The sequence below is a fragment of the Gymnoscopelus braueri genome (genome assembly GCF_963280865.1).
Source record: "Gymnoscopelus braueri genome assembly, chromosome: 12".
NCBI lineage: Eukaryota > Metazoa > Chordata > Actinopteri > Myctophiformes > Myctophidae > Gymnoscopelus > Gymnoscopelus braueri.
In genome coordinates, this window is record NC_137614.1 from 37077052 (window position 1) to 37092310 (window position 15259).

Sequence of the window (15259 nt, forward strand, 5' to 3'; positions counted from 1 at the left end):
CCTAGTCGACCTCCGGAGGTCACACAATAGCACGTCCTTGCAATATGTGTGAGTTTTTGCACACCACCATACTTTTTGCACTATGTATAGATTTTTCACTTCAGCAATATTTGCTCAGAGACAGCTGCTCAATCTGTATGACGGTAACTGACTGTACAGTATGCCTCTTATCTTATGTGCTTCACTGCACCTCTGCTATCATCCAACCCGGCTCTATAGTTATAGTTTTTGGCATATTTGTCAATACAATCATGCACATTGTTCTCATACAGTATGTATACATAAATATGTATACACTTTTTATTCCTAGGCTGGACTGCCATCTTCACTATATAGTTCGTATATGGTGGACTGTTCCATTTTATTTTGGATTCAGATATGCCCATTCAGTGTATTATGTAATCGACATGCCCAATATCAGCACAAATCAGCAAATATGTCAATATATACAGGGGACTATATTGCCGGCTCACTTTTTGGGCGGTGTAGCCGCCCCTATAAGTGGGGTTGGGACACCTCATTAGTACACATTTGCTGTACTGTGATTGGCTCATTAGTACACCCCTAGCTGTACTGTGATTGGCTGACTCTATTGGCTGACTCTATTCAGCACTGTGATTGGCTAGCGAGACACATGATGACATTAATAACCTATAAATAGGACTATGCACTTAAAAAAAATCAATTTTTTTTAAGTGCATTTTTAACTTAAAAAAAATCTATTTTTTTTAAGTGAGCTTCCATGACTGTGATGACCACTGTGATGACCACACCGCCCACTTCACACTGGGTGTGATTTTTTGGATTTGTTTACCTGTATCAGACTGCCTTCCTTGTTTTCATGTAATAAATTCATTTTGAACCTGCTCTGACTCTGGTTGCATTGTGATCCTTTCTCTGTAAATCATAACAGTCAGTAGCAATAGAAGTGATTGATGAACCCAGCTGTGTGGTGGATATGATCAAGGCTCTGTAGATAGTAACTGGCTTGAGTAAAGTCGTCGTGCACAGACCGATATGAAACTGAGAGCAATTAACATTTACTCAATTCTCCTGTCAAATCTATACTTTTAATTTGATCTCGTTTGAATGATCGTTTGTTTAATGTCAAAAACATTGTGTTGACCCCTTTCATTCTTATTATAAAGTGCATTAGAAATAAATGTTACTTTTATGCTTTAACTTGAATAAAGAATTAGAAATAGTACTTCAACTAGATTAGAGTATATTGCAGAAGAGTACAATGTTCACATTTATGTGCGTAAAAAAAAAGAGCCAACTGCTAACCTCTGTTAACCAGAGTGGAGAATTGAGGCTATTCTCCAGCTTCATAATGACTGGAGCTCTCACAGTCAATATACTGTACTGTAGGCATTCTCCTGATTTATAGTTTTTGCTACAGTAGGTGAAAGGGAGCAGGTAACGATGTTCATCAGGGAGCAATTTTGTTTTGTTTTGTCCAGATTTATCATGGCATGGGTCTGCGTATTGCAGTGGCGGAGCTGTAGTACATTGCAGAGAATTGTACGGACAGCTCAGCACATCAGATGAGAGTTTCCCTCCCATCAGGACAGCTAAGCCTGTAGACTCATCAAAGATCCTAACTATCCTAACCGGACTGTTTCAGATGCTGCCACTTGGTAAGTGGTTCACCATCCATAAGGCCAAGGGCAACAGGCTCTGAGTGTAGCAGATACTTCCCCCAGGCGATCAGGTCTTTGAATAACAAGACGAGGTACAAGAGCAGCAGGCTCCGGAGAAGTGAATCCCCCCAAGCAATCAGGTTAGGAACGATTAACACGATTAATATTGTTGCCTGTCTGCCCGTGTGTAGCGGCAGCTACACAGTTTGGTATGCGGTCAGGTTTAGGCCTGGCTCAGGGAAGAGGACGCCCCTGCCATGCATAGTCCACCATGGGCACCGTTGGAGGTGCGACAGGCCCAAGGGCAAGGCCTAGCAGGAAGACCATCCTTCTGTATAATGCATAACTTTTTCATCATTTAGGATAATTGTACTGTTTGACTCCAGGAAGAATAGTCACTGCTGAGGCAGTCACTAATGGGGATCTAAAATAAACAATAAACAATACTCACACACAATCGCACAAGCAGTAACAACTGTATATTTATTTATTTAAAAATAAATCAAAAGTTAGAAGCCAAAGGAATAGAGACAAAAAACACAACTCGTCTGGGCCCAGCGAGTCCCAACAATATAAAAGTAATTGATGAAAATTGTAGTCCCCTGGCCAAGACATAAGCATTCTATGGATACTGCTAGCAGGTGGCTAGATGAAGCAAATTGTTGCCATTGAAAACTCTGCCAGCGCAAGAATCAAGGATTCTCAAACTGGCAAAGCAGGTCGGTGCTCCAATGGTATAATTACAGCAGGCACCTGAATATTCAGGTCATTGTCTTGGCAGATGGCAGGAGGGGAGCCAGTGGATTTATTTGAATCATGGCTGACCGAGTCCTCAAGATGACTGCCAAAACCAGGAGCATAAACCTGGAAAGAGTGCACAGCTTGCTGGCACCAAAACCAGACGTGAATTTACATTTGTTTTAATGTACAAGTACAACGGATCAAGGCTGTCATTCTACTGTGACTTCTCATCGACCGTGATGAAGAAATGCAAATTATAATACATGGTGAAACAAGTAACAAATGATGCGGGACAATGGGATACTGTAAGCCATCCCCTGTCAAATGGGTCAGGGTATGAGATCTAGCAACTTTCAACCTTCACCGTTGGAACAGACAGGCACATTGCTCTTCGATGTTGCTATTGAGCAATTGGCCTCTTTCTTGGCTGGGTAGGACATTTCTCATTAAGATGAACATCCTCCCCAGACTACTCTACTCACTACAAATAATACACATTTTGTTATCAAACAAGGTTATCAAAGTGCTTGAAGGCTGGCTGAGTTCCTTTATCTATTGAAAAAAGAAGCCAGACTGAAGATAGCAAAACCCAAAATGGCTTAGATGTGCCAAATGTGAGACTCTTATCAACTGGCACCAGCACATCTCTTGCGCTCAAGTGTTCAAAACGTTTAATCCCTATACAAATGGATCAGATTAGGAGTTTGGGTTGTTCAAAACCAAAAAACTGGATTGGGATCACTTTGCTATCCAATCAGATCAGGAAATCAAATCGAAGCTTTCATTTGGATTGCTAGAACGCCGCTGGTATTTGAAAATGGTTGAGAAAAAACAAACCATGATGTTCCATGAAAAAGTATTATATTAGATTTCAAAAGGCTTAAAAATCAGTTCTCTCTCTCTCACATGCAGACACACACGCACACACACACAGACACACACACTGCAATGTCCTGTATAAAAACTCAGCAAAGCAAGCAGAGTTGTCCACGTGTCCCCTGTCCCCAGCATTCCCCTCCAGCTATCCCTTAGAAGAAGGGGCAATGACTGACCAGCTTTTCTTAACGCCCTATTCATATGAAACAACTTTCAACAATTATCACCTAAATCACTGGTTCTAAACATAGGGTCCGGGAACCTCCAGGGGCCTTTGAGCAGTCACTGTATATGGCACTGTAACTTAAGAGTGTACAAATGTGTGCCCCATTTGTGCATTCTCTGAGTACACTTTCAGCGTGACAATAACATTGAGGATTTTATAACGTGGATCGGGGTCCCAGAGATCAAAATCGCATCAAATAGGGGTCTGTGGACTAATGCATATCAGGGGTCCTAGAAATTAAAATTGAGAAGAACTGATCCATCAAACTTCACCTTGCTGTGGGCATACACTACAGATCCCAGCAGCTTCCAGGTGCCTGCGCGGCGGTCCATACGGAGCATCCGGAGGATCTGGAGGAACCTCAGACTCCTGATGGCCGACGTGGCGAAGACGTTGCCCTGAGAGCCGGCCGCCAGCACCGACACTGAGGCTATCAGCACCATGATGTCTGTTGAGAAACAAAAACCCAGAGTTTTTTTTTATTAAAGAATCTCTTCTCACTTTTAGCACCAATTACTTCAAACCCAGACTTTCTCCCTTCGATTCATGACCCGGTATTCAAAACGTGTCAAGAAAAAGATTTGGATCAATTGGTGAAATTGTTTGATGGTGCTATATGCATTCTTTTGCGGGATTAAAAATAAGGTATGAAATCCTCAACTCCCATCTTTTTCGATACCTACAGGTGAGACATTTAATCCCAAATGAAATAAAGGCTCCCAATATGTCACTTCTAGAGGAAATCAAATCGTTATGTAGACTACTACCAACAATTATGGAAAACACCTTACACATTCTTACAAGTAATAGGTATAGGGAGACCCAATTTAAAATCCATCACAGAATGCACATCACACCATTGCTAAGGAGCAAGTTTGGCATAAACTCACCTCTTTGTCCAAAATGTGAAATAGAGATTGGTACCTACAGTATGTACATATGTTTTGGAGCTGCCCAGTAATTAAACACTTTTGGGAGGATGTGAAGGAGGAAGTCTGTAAAAGTATGGGTTATCATATAGAGTTTTCATCACTAGTACATTGTATGCTGATGTGGGTAATACGCAAAACAAATCCAATGTTAACCTAAAAAATTGCATTAAAAAAAATATATATATATATATATATTCATAATGAATAAAGAAGGAAACCTTTAAAGGACGACTTCACCCATTTTCAACTTCATATAATTGGTCCTCTTTAATGCTCTTGATAATATGGTACCATTTTTGTCTACTCAGTTCAGAAATTCACCTACCAGTGACATCATTGATGGGGAATCCAAGCTAATAGAAACGGCAGGCTTTCTCTATTCCTGTAAAGTTAGCATGCTATAATGGAAGCCATTGTTCTGGCGTAGAAAAAGAGACACAGGCCAAGTAGAAAAAAATTGTACCATATTATCATGAGCATTAGTGAGCAATATATAAAGATAGGTTGAAAATGGGTGAAGTCGTCCTTTAAGTAAAATGTTTTCTGTGAAACATTTAGAAAACTATTCTTCATGGTATGCCAATGAAAGCGGACAGTTCTGAGCCTAACAGTGCAAAGTATGCGTTCTGTCCTGGCTTCTCTTAAAAAGTGAGACAAGATAAAGGAAAGGTGACAGAAATGTGAGGTAAAGCCCAGCCTGTTTTCCTCACCTATTACACTGAAGGGTTTCCTGGCAAACTTCAGCCTGCCTTTCCATCCTTTGTACCTGCAGCAGCAGCCAGCAGCCCATATCCTCACAATGTACTCCACTCCAAACACCACAATGGTTACGAGTTCCTGAGGGGGAAAAGCAGAGTGACCAGGTTATGGGTAATTCATACTCCTCCAAGACCTCATCCTCAAGCTGTTGATCTGATCTTTTCGGCAAGCAACGCGTCTTACTACAGTGTATAAATTAGGCTTTACCCTGAACATTAGATTAGGGCTATTTTCTTAGCGATTATTCAATCGATTAATTTTTCAATTAATGCAATAATCTTGGAAGCACTTTTTTATTTTGTTATTTATATTATATCAATGAATCAATGTGAAGAAATTGTGAAGAGTTTCGACTAAATCGATTAACCACTCTAGCCTTATTTTATACTTTTGTGTACAACGGTGTCATGCAAAACAATTGAAAATAGCTGATCTACAAGCTTGTAGATCTGCTATTTTTTGCTACTATATAAAAAAAGAAGAATTATTCTGTTAAAATTGATTATTTAGTTTTACAATCAATTGAATCGATAAGTTCAATTAACTGTTGCACCCCTACATTAGATTGTGTGGCAACATCTCAGCATATGCTGCTTTTTCTAGAAACATACCAGTATGTACAAGGCACTCTCCGAGCTGTTTTTGAACTCTTTGATGGTGGCGAACACTGAGAGTATAAGACAGGAGAAAACTAACAGGAAGCTGTAAGACAAGACATACATCAATGTTTAGATTAAATTATGACAAAGTGAAACTAATCAGTACGTCATTAACTATGCAAGCAACTCATACACAATCCAACAGATGTTTAGATATCATGCCCTGACTCTGGGCATGACAATGTATCACTAGTACACAGTATACTGTAAATAATAATGTTAATATGTTTAACTTAGTAGCGATAGCAATCTAAAGATGTGAATAGTTAAGCAGCAAAATACCAAACTTCAACGTCAGTTTATGTCCCTGTAGGTCCTAGGGAACTCGTGAAGAGAAATGGCTTGAGACAAACTTTCAAATGCAAGCATTCTCATCCTTCTACCATGAATGGTTCAGACCCCCATGGAAAGAAACAAAATCTATCTATGTCCCAGAGGGAGTAAAAATAATAACTTAGTAACCTCATTTATCCTTATCAGGAACCTCACTCACTTTTGGCACAGAGTTTTTTTTATTGACTCAATCGGACAATGCGTTCATGATTTGTGGTGTTGTAAAATAGGCCCCTCCCTCAAACTCTGGAAGCCATTTATAGCCAATCGATATGAATATCAAAAATCTGTATGGTAAATTTTCATCACATGATTCCAGACATAATGTGTAGCGATTTGTGAGAGTTTTGGACAAAATCTGTACTGTAAGCATTCAAAAGGCATTCAGCCAAGCACAGATTATTCTCTTAGAATGGTCATGAAAAGGCACTTGTGTTATTATCTGTGGCACTAGTTAAAATTGCTATTCAACTTGATGCTGGCTTAAATGTATACACCAAAACAATACGCTACGTTTGGCTTAGTAATTCAATATCATCTATTCACAATTATTAGTTTTTATATTTTCATTCATTATACTTTTTTGTAATTTAATATTATCATTATCAATTTTATGTCATTCATATTTTCAGTAAAGTAACCGTGACCTGTCAAAATGAATAATATCAGACAAAGGTGTAGATTTCACAAGTAAGACTCATATGATCCACACAGAGACAGTGGACAGATGATAGGAGCGAGTAAAAAGTACTCAGGTTCCGCGTATTGATCCGTCACACATGCGCTACAAATGAGAACATGGAATAAAACACCGACCAAACAATTCCTGATACATATTGTGCTATTTTGTGTACTCAACTGAAGGCAGTAACCAATGTTTTCACTTTGAGTTCAATATAAATCAGCTGCTTGTAAGTAAAAAGCAAGACACACTATATACTACATTAAATGTAGTAGTATGGTAGTAAGGTAGTGTCTATGAATTATGTATCGAGGTACAGCTGACTGTATACGGTCGTCTACAGACTCATACCACAGCATTTGGACGTAATGTACAGTACATACAGTATGCAGTACTTACAGTGCATATACAGTGCTGATACCTACAGTATTAGCCTATCAGAGTGAATTTGCCGTGGATCTTGTGTGTGTGTGTGTGTGTGTGTGTGTGTGTGTGTGTGTGTGTGTGTGTGTGTGTGCGTGCACGTCTGCAGCTAATCTCGCATTCTACTAGGCCGATCAGCATCATATTTCATATGCACACTGACAGCAAGGCAAGGACCTAAACTGTTAAATATTTACCAACTTGGTCAGTGACAACTAAATGTCCCTTTTTTCAATCGCAGAGAATTTGTCCCTCCAGGCTATGAGATAAGCCTCGCCCCACGCTAGCCAAGTACAATGTTCCTGTCCCTCTGGCTTAACTCATTCAGTGCCACTGGACGTCTAAGACGTCCGTTAATATAAGCCCTGAGTGCCACACAAAAAAAAATAAAACATTTTTTTTTTTTTTTTAATGTTCAGAACCCAAGATATCATGATTTGAAAATATTCTGCTCCATTCACTCTTTGTTTAACTTCTAACTGAAAAAGGCTGTATCTCGGCTCCTAAGCACTTTTTTTTACAATGAATTTTGGCTGTGGCACTCAGCGCCAAACTGCCATAAATAAGCCGGGCACTGAATGAGTTAAGTATGTGTAGCAGGGGGAGGCTTTAGGAGAGGAGATACTATAGTAAAACAGCAATGTAATTGAATGAAACTGCCTACTTGAGTACTGTGTACTCCTCCTTGAATAAAGAAACTAATATATATATATATATATACTGTATATATATATTCTTTTTTTCCCTTCTGTACACAGACTTGAGTATAACCCTTAAAACAGACACTAAGCCAACAAACACATCTAAAACGTACATTCAATACCATCATTTGTGCTGGCGTAAATGAGGACACTAGCATGGAATAAGGGCATACGTTTACCATACTTACTCAATTACCCGAAACTTTTATGCAATTATGCAGAAACTTAGAAAAAGCCATGCTTTGAGCTATTTGTTCTCCTAAGGTACTGTACGCCAACCTTGTCCTTACAGCAAGGGGATCCTCTATGAATGCAGCTCAGCCCTTTTATACCCTGTGCCAATAAACACCACCCTTAATTAGAAACAAGGAGCATCTGGCTGCCCTAGTAACAGGTCCACCTGGTTACATATGGAATGTATCGGAACGACTGTAGCTACAGTAATCGCAGATATTCAAGTTCACCGGTACAAGTGAACTTTCACTTAAAGGAGTAGTTCACCTAAAGAAATACTCATTTTCTATCAATTACACACCCCATGAAGCCTTGAATTCATGGAGATTTTTTAGTTTTTGTCGCATTCCTAAACCAATAATTTGATGACCAGGTAGAGTACATTATGTATACAGTAGGTGAATTACTGAAATGTGGCACGCTGTCTAATGTGGGACATCTAACCTCCAGTGGGTGTAGGTTAAAGTCAGTGAAACTATACGTCAACACAACCTGTGATGTCATGATCACATGAGCTATCAAATGTCCAATCATAGATTACGGTGGGGCAATCTTCAAACAGGAAGCACCCCGTGTGATGAACGCTCTAATATCAGTGACTTAGACGAACTTAATGTTAAGGGTATACATTTATTATAAATAAATGTCTTATTGGGATTATGTTTAGTTTTTTTTTTTTCATCCAGAGAAAAATATTTTATATCTGTATAGTGCAAATAATACTCAATATTTGTTATTTCAAACAAATGTTCCTTTGTCCTGCTTTAGGAAATAGTTTGAAAAGTGGGACAGCATGATTTGCCCTAATGTGGGACAGTTCTAAAGTGTATCTGCCTGTAACTAGCTCGCAGGCATAATCACAATGGCAAAGGAGGGAAATAAGACAGGATGAAGAGTACAGACACATGGTCCCTCACCTGTTGGCCAGGCCTGGAATGTTACTACTTACTTAAAGCTACAATCCATACGTTTTATGACCGCCGTTGAGAGGTAATTGCAACGATGTCTGAACTTCAGTAACTATAAACTAAAGGTATAGTTTAGAAAATCGTTCTAAATCAAATGAATGGCAGATTCCATACCACAACTACTGTACGCATAACGATGACAGTGGTGAACGATATAGATACAGTTAAAGTTATTGATATAGATATAGTTATAGTGCTTGTTGTGGATGGCACTCAAAGGCTTTGAGAGGGCACATCTAGTGTCCATATGGTGCACCGTCTGCTTCAAATAACTTCATTGACATAAACCATGGGTGTCTTTCCCAATACCAGTGTCTCAGAGGAAGTGTAGGGAAACCATCTGCAGATGTACAGTACTATTCATACTGTATTAACATACTCTGCCATACAGATTGGTTACAATAATGTTTAAATAATTAAAATAAGTCTTGGATTGAAACTTAAATGTCTTTCTAATAATGCATCAAACTATTCTAGTCTATTGTTTGTTTGATGTTGTTTACATTTGCACATAATACAAGGTAGGCCTACAGACAAATCAAATATACAAAATCCAATATACATAGCATAACTAGCAATACAAAAATTAAAAAATAAATAGCAATGGATAGCCGGCACTACAGAAAGCAGAAATGCTTCTCATGCAGGTGGGAACAAATATCCAGCATATAAAAGAACAACAACAACAACAACAAAACACAGAGTAACAGGTGTCAAATCAGTTTCATGTGCATGGTTAAAGGAGCATTTTGCCCGCTGCTGAAGTCACTCAAAGTTAACACTAGCAGTGGGTATTGAGTATTAATATTTTAAATTGGCACTCTATGACTGGAAGACATTGTGAAGTATGTGTTCCTGTGGATTGCTTTCCACTGTATATTACTCCAACTTCTAATATGCCTTGTGTACCTCCCTTCCAAAGTCCAATTCTAGCCAGGGTCAAAGATGCTTAATTTAGGAAGATATGCCATCCCACACTTTGCCACTAGGTGCAAAATGGTACACAAAATGGTCTCCAAAGTTGGTTCTGTCTATGTTTGGTATTTCTTTAGTTCATCATGCATTTGTTTTAAACTGTATTAGGTAAATGGTCATTTATGTTGTGTCTCCAAATATTAGTGCTGTTAGATGGTGTTTACATATCTTCTAAAGTTATTGTGTATAGTGTCACAGTGCCCTTCACTGTGGAGGTGCTGGTAGAAGCTGAACTAAATCTTGTGTAGTCGTAGGCATACTGGACACCTGGACTGGAAAGAACTGAGAGTAGATTAGAGTCTCTGGTGTCACACATTTGATTTGACAGAGTTCAAAAGATAGAAAGAAAAAACACAAAAAGGAATTACCCCTTTAAGTTGTGATACAACATGATGACAGTGGGAACACTTTGGCTGGGGTGATGAATGTCCTTGACTCACTCAGCCATGGCTACACATAGTTTGTCATGTATTCCCTGGAGGGAGGGAAAGTCACCTCCTGCAATGTGCTGTGCTGACGGCACCACCCTATGTAGTGCTTGGTGGTCGGAACCACCGCCCGTACCAGGCGGTGGTGCCGCTCATCATGATGCTCTCGATGGTGCTGTTGTAGAACGCCCTGATTATGCAGGGAATTTCTTCAGGCGTTGATGGCAGTGGAAGCGTGGCTTAGCCTTTTGGACCACATGTGTGAGATGTGTATTAGGAACGTGAAATAACTGACCCACTCCACTGCAGCGCTGTCGATATGTATGGGGGCATGCTCTCTCCTCTGCCTCCAAAAGTCCATGAATTGCTCCTTGGTCTTGTTGACCTTGAGAGAGGATGCTTTCCTGGCACCATAGTGTTAGTGATCTGACCTCATCATTGTCGATCAGGCACATCAACGTCGTGTCATCAGCATACTTGTTAATGACACTGGAGCTGTGTGTGACCACACAGTCGTGTGTGTAAAGTGAGTAGAGGAGAATCAACACGCCCTGAGGAACTCCTGGGCTGAGGGTCAGCGTCTGACCTGATGTTGCCCATTCTCACAACCATGACAGGAAGTCCAGTGTCCAGCTGCACATGGCTCTAGTCTCCACACATGTAGGTCTAGATCTCTGAGCTTTGTCTCAAGTCTGGTAGGACCTATGGTGTTGAATGCCAAACTGTAGTCCACAAACAGTATTCACACACATTTGTTCTTCCCCTCATGAAGTTGAGTGAGGGCGGTGTGAAGAGGCAAGAGCCAAGGCAATTGCATTGTCGGTGGATGTATTTTGACGATATGCATATGCAAATTGCCATGGGTCCAGTGTGGCAGGAAAAACAAACGCAGTACCTCACCAACCTCTGAAAGCATTTACTGACAACTGCGGTGAGGGCAACCGTTCACTAGTCATTCAGCCATGCTACCTTGGAGTGCTTAGTCCACAATGGTGGACATCTACAATTGTGGGGACCATAGCTTGGGACAGGAAGAAGTTGAAAATATCTGCATACATACCTGCTATCAGGGTCTGCAGCTTGACTAACAGGGCTCTGGTAACACTGTGTAATAATAATAATAGTGATTATTATTATTATTAAAGTTTACATAACTTTACAGGGTCTGCAGCTTTACAGATGTTCACCAATTTGAAGGCTCTACACACTTAAGCCTCCGAGATGGTCAATGGAATGGCCTCCACAGGTGGTGCAGACTCAGGCTGGAGGGTGCCGTTACTGAAGGGGTTCTCTATGTATCCGTTTCTCGCTCTGAAGTCCATTATTGTCTGTAGTCCTTGCCACATGCTCCTCGTTTCACCACTCTCTAATAGGTCTTTCAGTTTGACTGTGTAGACCTTCTGGGCCCTTCTGATTTTACTCTCGAGCACCGCATGGGTGGTCCCCAGATTCCCAGATCTGAAGGCAGTGTTATGTGCATCAAGAGCAGCACAAGCCTCACAGTTGATCCATGGTTTCTGGTTGGGGTAAATCCCAAATGTCTTTTTTGGAGCAACGTCATCAATGCACTTACTGATGAAAACAGTGACTATGTCTGAGAACTCGTTGACATTGTTCTCCCAGTCCAGGTGATCAAAACAGGCCTGAAGTGTAGAATCTGGGTGTTCAGACCAGATTCAAACCTCCCTCCCTCATTGACCAACTCTCGTTTCAACCTTAGCCTGTAGGCGGGGAGAAGCTGTATGGAGCTGTGATCTGATTTGCCAATGGTGGTCGGAGAAGGGGCTTATAGGCTTCCGATTTGATTTTATCAACACATCACGATCATGATGTGTTGATAGAATTTGTGGAGAACTTTAAGGTTAGCCTTAATGTATTCCAAATCTGGACAGCAGAGGCCGGGAGTCTATGGTGTGTACATTCCTACACCAGGAGTTGTTAATCATAACCTCTTCCCCTTGTCCCTTTTCACTGAACATTTCACGCCTATTATGATATTCCCAGAATAGGGAACTCAACCTAAAAACCTAAATCAGCATAACTTATTTTATGATTTTATGATGATTTTGAATTTTGGGTGAATCCTTGAGATTCCAGAATGGTCCTGGGTGTGGTATTAATTTGTTTTCAGGTGTATATCACGATTTATTAGAGATATTTGAAATGCAAATGGCAAAACACGTCTCACGTTAGGCTAAGTCACCATACCTGTACATGTTCTTAGATTGCTGTCTGTCTGTCTGTCTGTCTGTGTGTGTGTTAATAAGCTTATTAAGGCTAAGTCACCATACCTGTAGTGTACATGTTCTTAGATTGGTGTGTGTGTGCGTGTGTGTTAATAAGCTTCCAATGGACATTTTCTTAGTAATTGTACTGCCGATGTAATACTATTTGTCGAAACAACTATTTGACAAAAGTCCTGGGAAGAGGGATATCAACCCCAAATGGACTCTTAGGGTCCATTTAGTTCCATTTGTACACTCTCACAGTTACAGACCTGTAAGGGTCCATTTGGAAGCCCCTCAAGGAACCCAAAGGGTCCCTGCACCCCACTTCGAGAACCACTGGATTAGATTCACTGTCCAGGTCACACCAGGTGACATGACTGCATTGTCTAGTGTCTAGTAACTGTGGTTCACAATATGGGGTCCGGGGACCCTCAGTGGTCCTCCTTAGTGAGGGTAAGGGGGTCCCCAAATGATTCATAGTTAATCCTCGCTATTATTACATGTAGTAAATACAAAAATGGCAATCCGAGTTTCACTGTTATCTCTATACTTACAGTAGACAGTAAATGAATTTTGGATCAAATAACAGATATTGGACCAAATCGTGTCTATCAATAAAACATTTCTTAGATTGGGGACCCAGAGATAGAAATCTTGTCGAAATGGAGGTCCGTGGCCAACTGCAAATCAAATTGGAGGTCTTTGAAATTTAAAAAGGTTGAGAATCAAAGGAATAGTGAGTGTTACTGTAGACTAGAGTAGCCTATTCAGTGACGGAGCTGACCACACACAGTGGTGCTGAAATCAGATCGCATACAATTGCCGCAACATGATGGCAAGCCCGATCAAAACTACCGTCAATGGAAATCACACGCTCATCATGGGCCTTCTTTATAAGACCGTCCTGGCTTGTGTAGAACTTATTGATGATCCAAAAAAAATAGACTGACGCATCCTCAGCTATGAAAAGCACATTACATTAGGCTACTGCATATTATCATGTCAGCTACTGTATGCATGCCATTTTACAGATTACATTTGATGTTAGTGTTACACAGGCTTGTATGAGAAATAAATCGTCTTGTTCGTTATGCCATGTCTTGAAAAAGAAAATACCATAAAAACACTTATACCCCCAAAGCTCTGCAACCAAAACCAGCCATGATACCACATGAAGTCAGGATGACATGGCTCTGGTCACTAGCATTAGAAGGAGTTCTCCTTAACGCTGTTAGCGCAGGCTGCGCAGCCAACTCTAACCCTTTTGCTCACCAAAACAAATACGGCTTTAAGATGTTGAAAGCCGACTTTCCTTAGTGGGAACACTCAGAGCCCCCCACTTCACGTCTAAAACACACTTTGACCATAAAGAAAATATTTCACAGGATGGAAAAAAAACTTCACTGCGCCCCCTACAGATCTGGTCAATGGAATTATTCTATTGACTAGATCTGTAGGGGGCGCAGTGGAGTAACAAAATGATTTTCCCATCCGGTGAAATATTTTCTTTTCTGGTCAAAAACTGTATTTTAGACGTGAGGTGGGGTTCTCCGAGTGTTCCCACTAAGGAAAGTAGGCTTTCAACATCTTAAACCCGTCTTTGTTTTGGTGAGTAGCGAAAGTGTATGTTTTACTACTACAGACGAGAGGCTGCGCAGCCTGCGCTACCGCGGGTGTGCGGGAAACGACTCGAAAGTAACATAGCGTTAAGGAGAGCTCCGTCTAACGCTAGGGACCAGAGCTAGGATGACAGAATGAACATGCAGGGTTTCTTACACATAAGCGTGGTAGATGAACGCCCATCCCCGCGGTCTCTCCAGCGCATTGTACAGGAAATTCTGGAGTTTGCGATAACTGGCGTTTTGGTTGGACGGTCTCCGTCTCCCTTGGACGGTCCTGAGGCTGCTCTTCCGCTTGGGGCTGTCCTCCGAACCGGCGGCGATCAGCAGCGTCCCGTCCTTGGTGGATTCGGGGGCCGAAGGGTCCAAACCGACGAAGCCGACTTTGTGCTTCTTGTCCCCGGCTTGAGTTGGGTAAACCCCGCCGTTGTGGGGCTTCTGCACCATTCTAGAGGAGCCGAGAAGACCACCCTGATGCCGGGGAGCTGGTCCTGTCCTTGCCGCGGGGATGCATCACCACCGTCCGGTATAAGGAAGGGTGTGTGTGTGTGTGTGTGTGTGTGTGTGTGTGTGTGTGTGTGTGTGTGTGTGTGTGTGTGTGTGTGTGTGTGTGTGTGTGTGCGTGCGTGTGCATGTGCATGTGCGTGTGCGCGCTGGTGAATGCAGTCGGAACCGGTCCCTCTCGAGAACCAACTGCAAGATCCAAGCTGAAACTGCAATGTAGAAGGTTTGACTTTTAGCCCCCTGTAGCCTATGAGGAGGGTGCCAGTGAAAATCCGTTAGTGTTCATTTTACGCTAGGAGTGTACACAAATGCAACCGAACATTTAGAG

The 15259-nt window shown here is 41.2% G+C and overlaps 1 protein-coding gene across 5 annotated transcripts in view; it reads right to left on the reverse strand.

The window, feature by feature from the left end:
* The window catches only part of LOC308097071 (potassium voltage-gated channel subfamily KQT member 2-like), a gene marked incomplete at both ends in the record, with an annotated part of 35793 nt that extends 20919 nt beyond the window's left edge, over positions 1–14874 (reverse strand). For all 5 annotated transcript variants that reach the window (XM_080444662.1, XM_080444661.1, XM_080444660.1 and 2 more), the window contains 4 exons: positions 3759–3934; positions 5129–5255; positions 5789–5879; positions 14585–14874. In XM_080444662.1, the coding sequence (XP_080300788.1) occupies positions 3759–3934; positions 5129–5255; positions 5789–5879; positions 14585–14874 (684 nt within the window). The remainder of the gene's footprint in view (positions 1–3758; positions 3935–5128; positions 5256–5788; positions 5880–14584) is intronic.
* Positions 14875–15259: the final 385 nt, after the last annotated feature.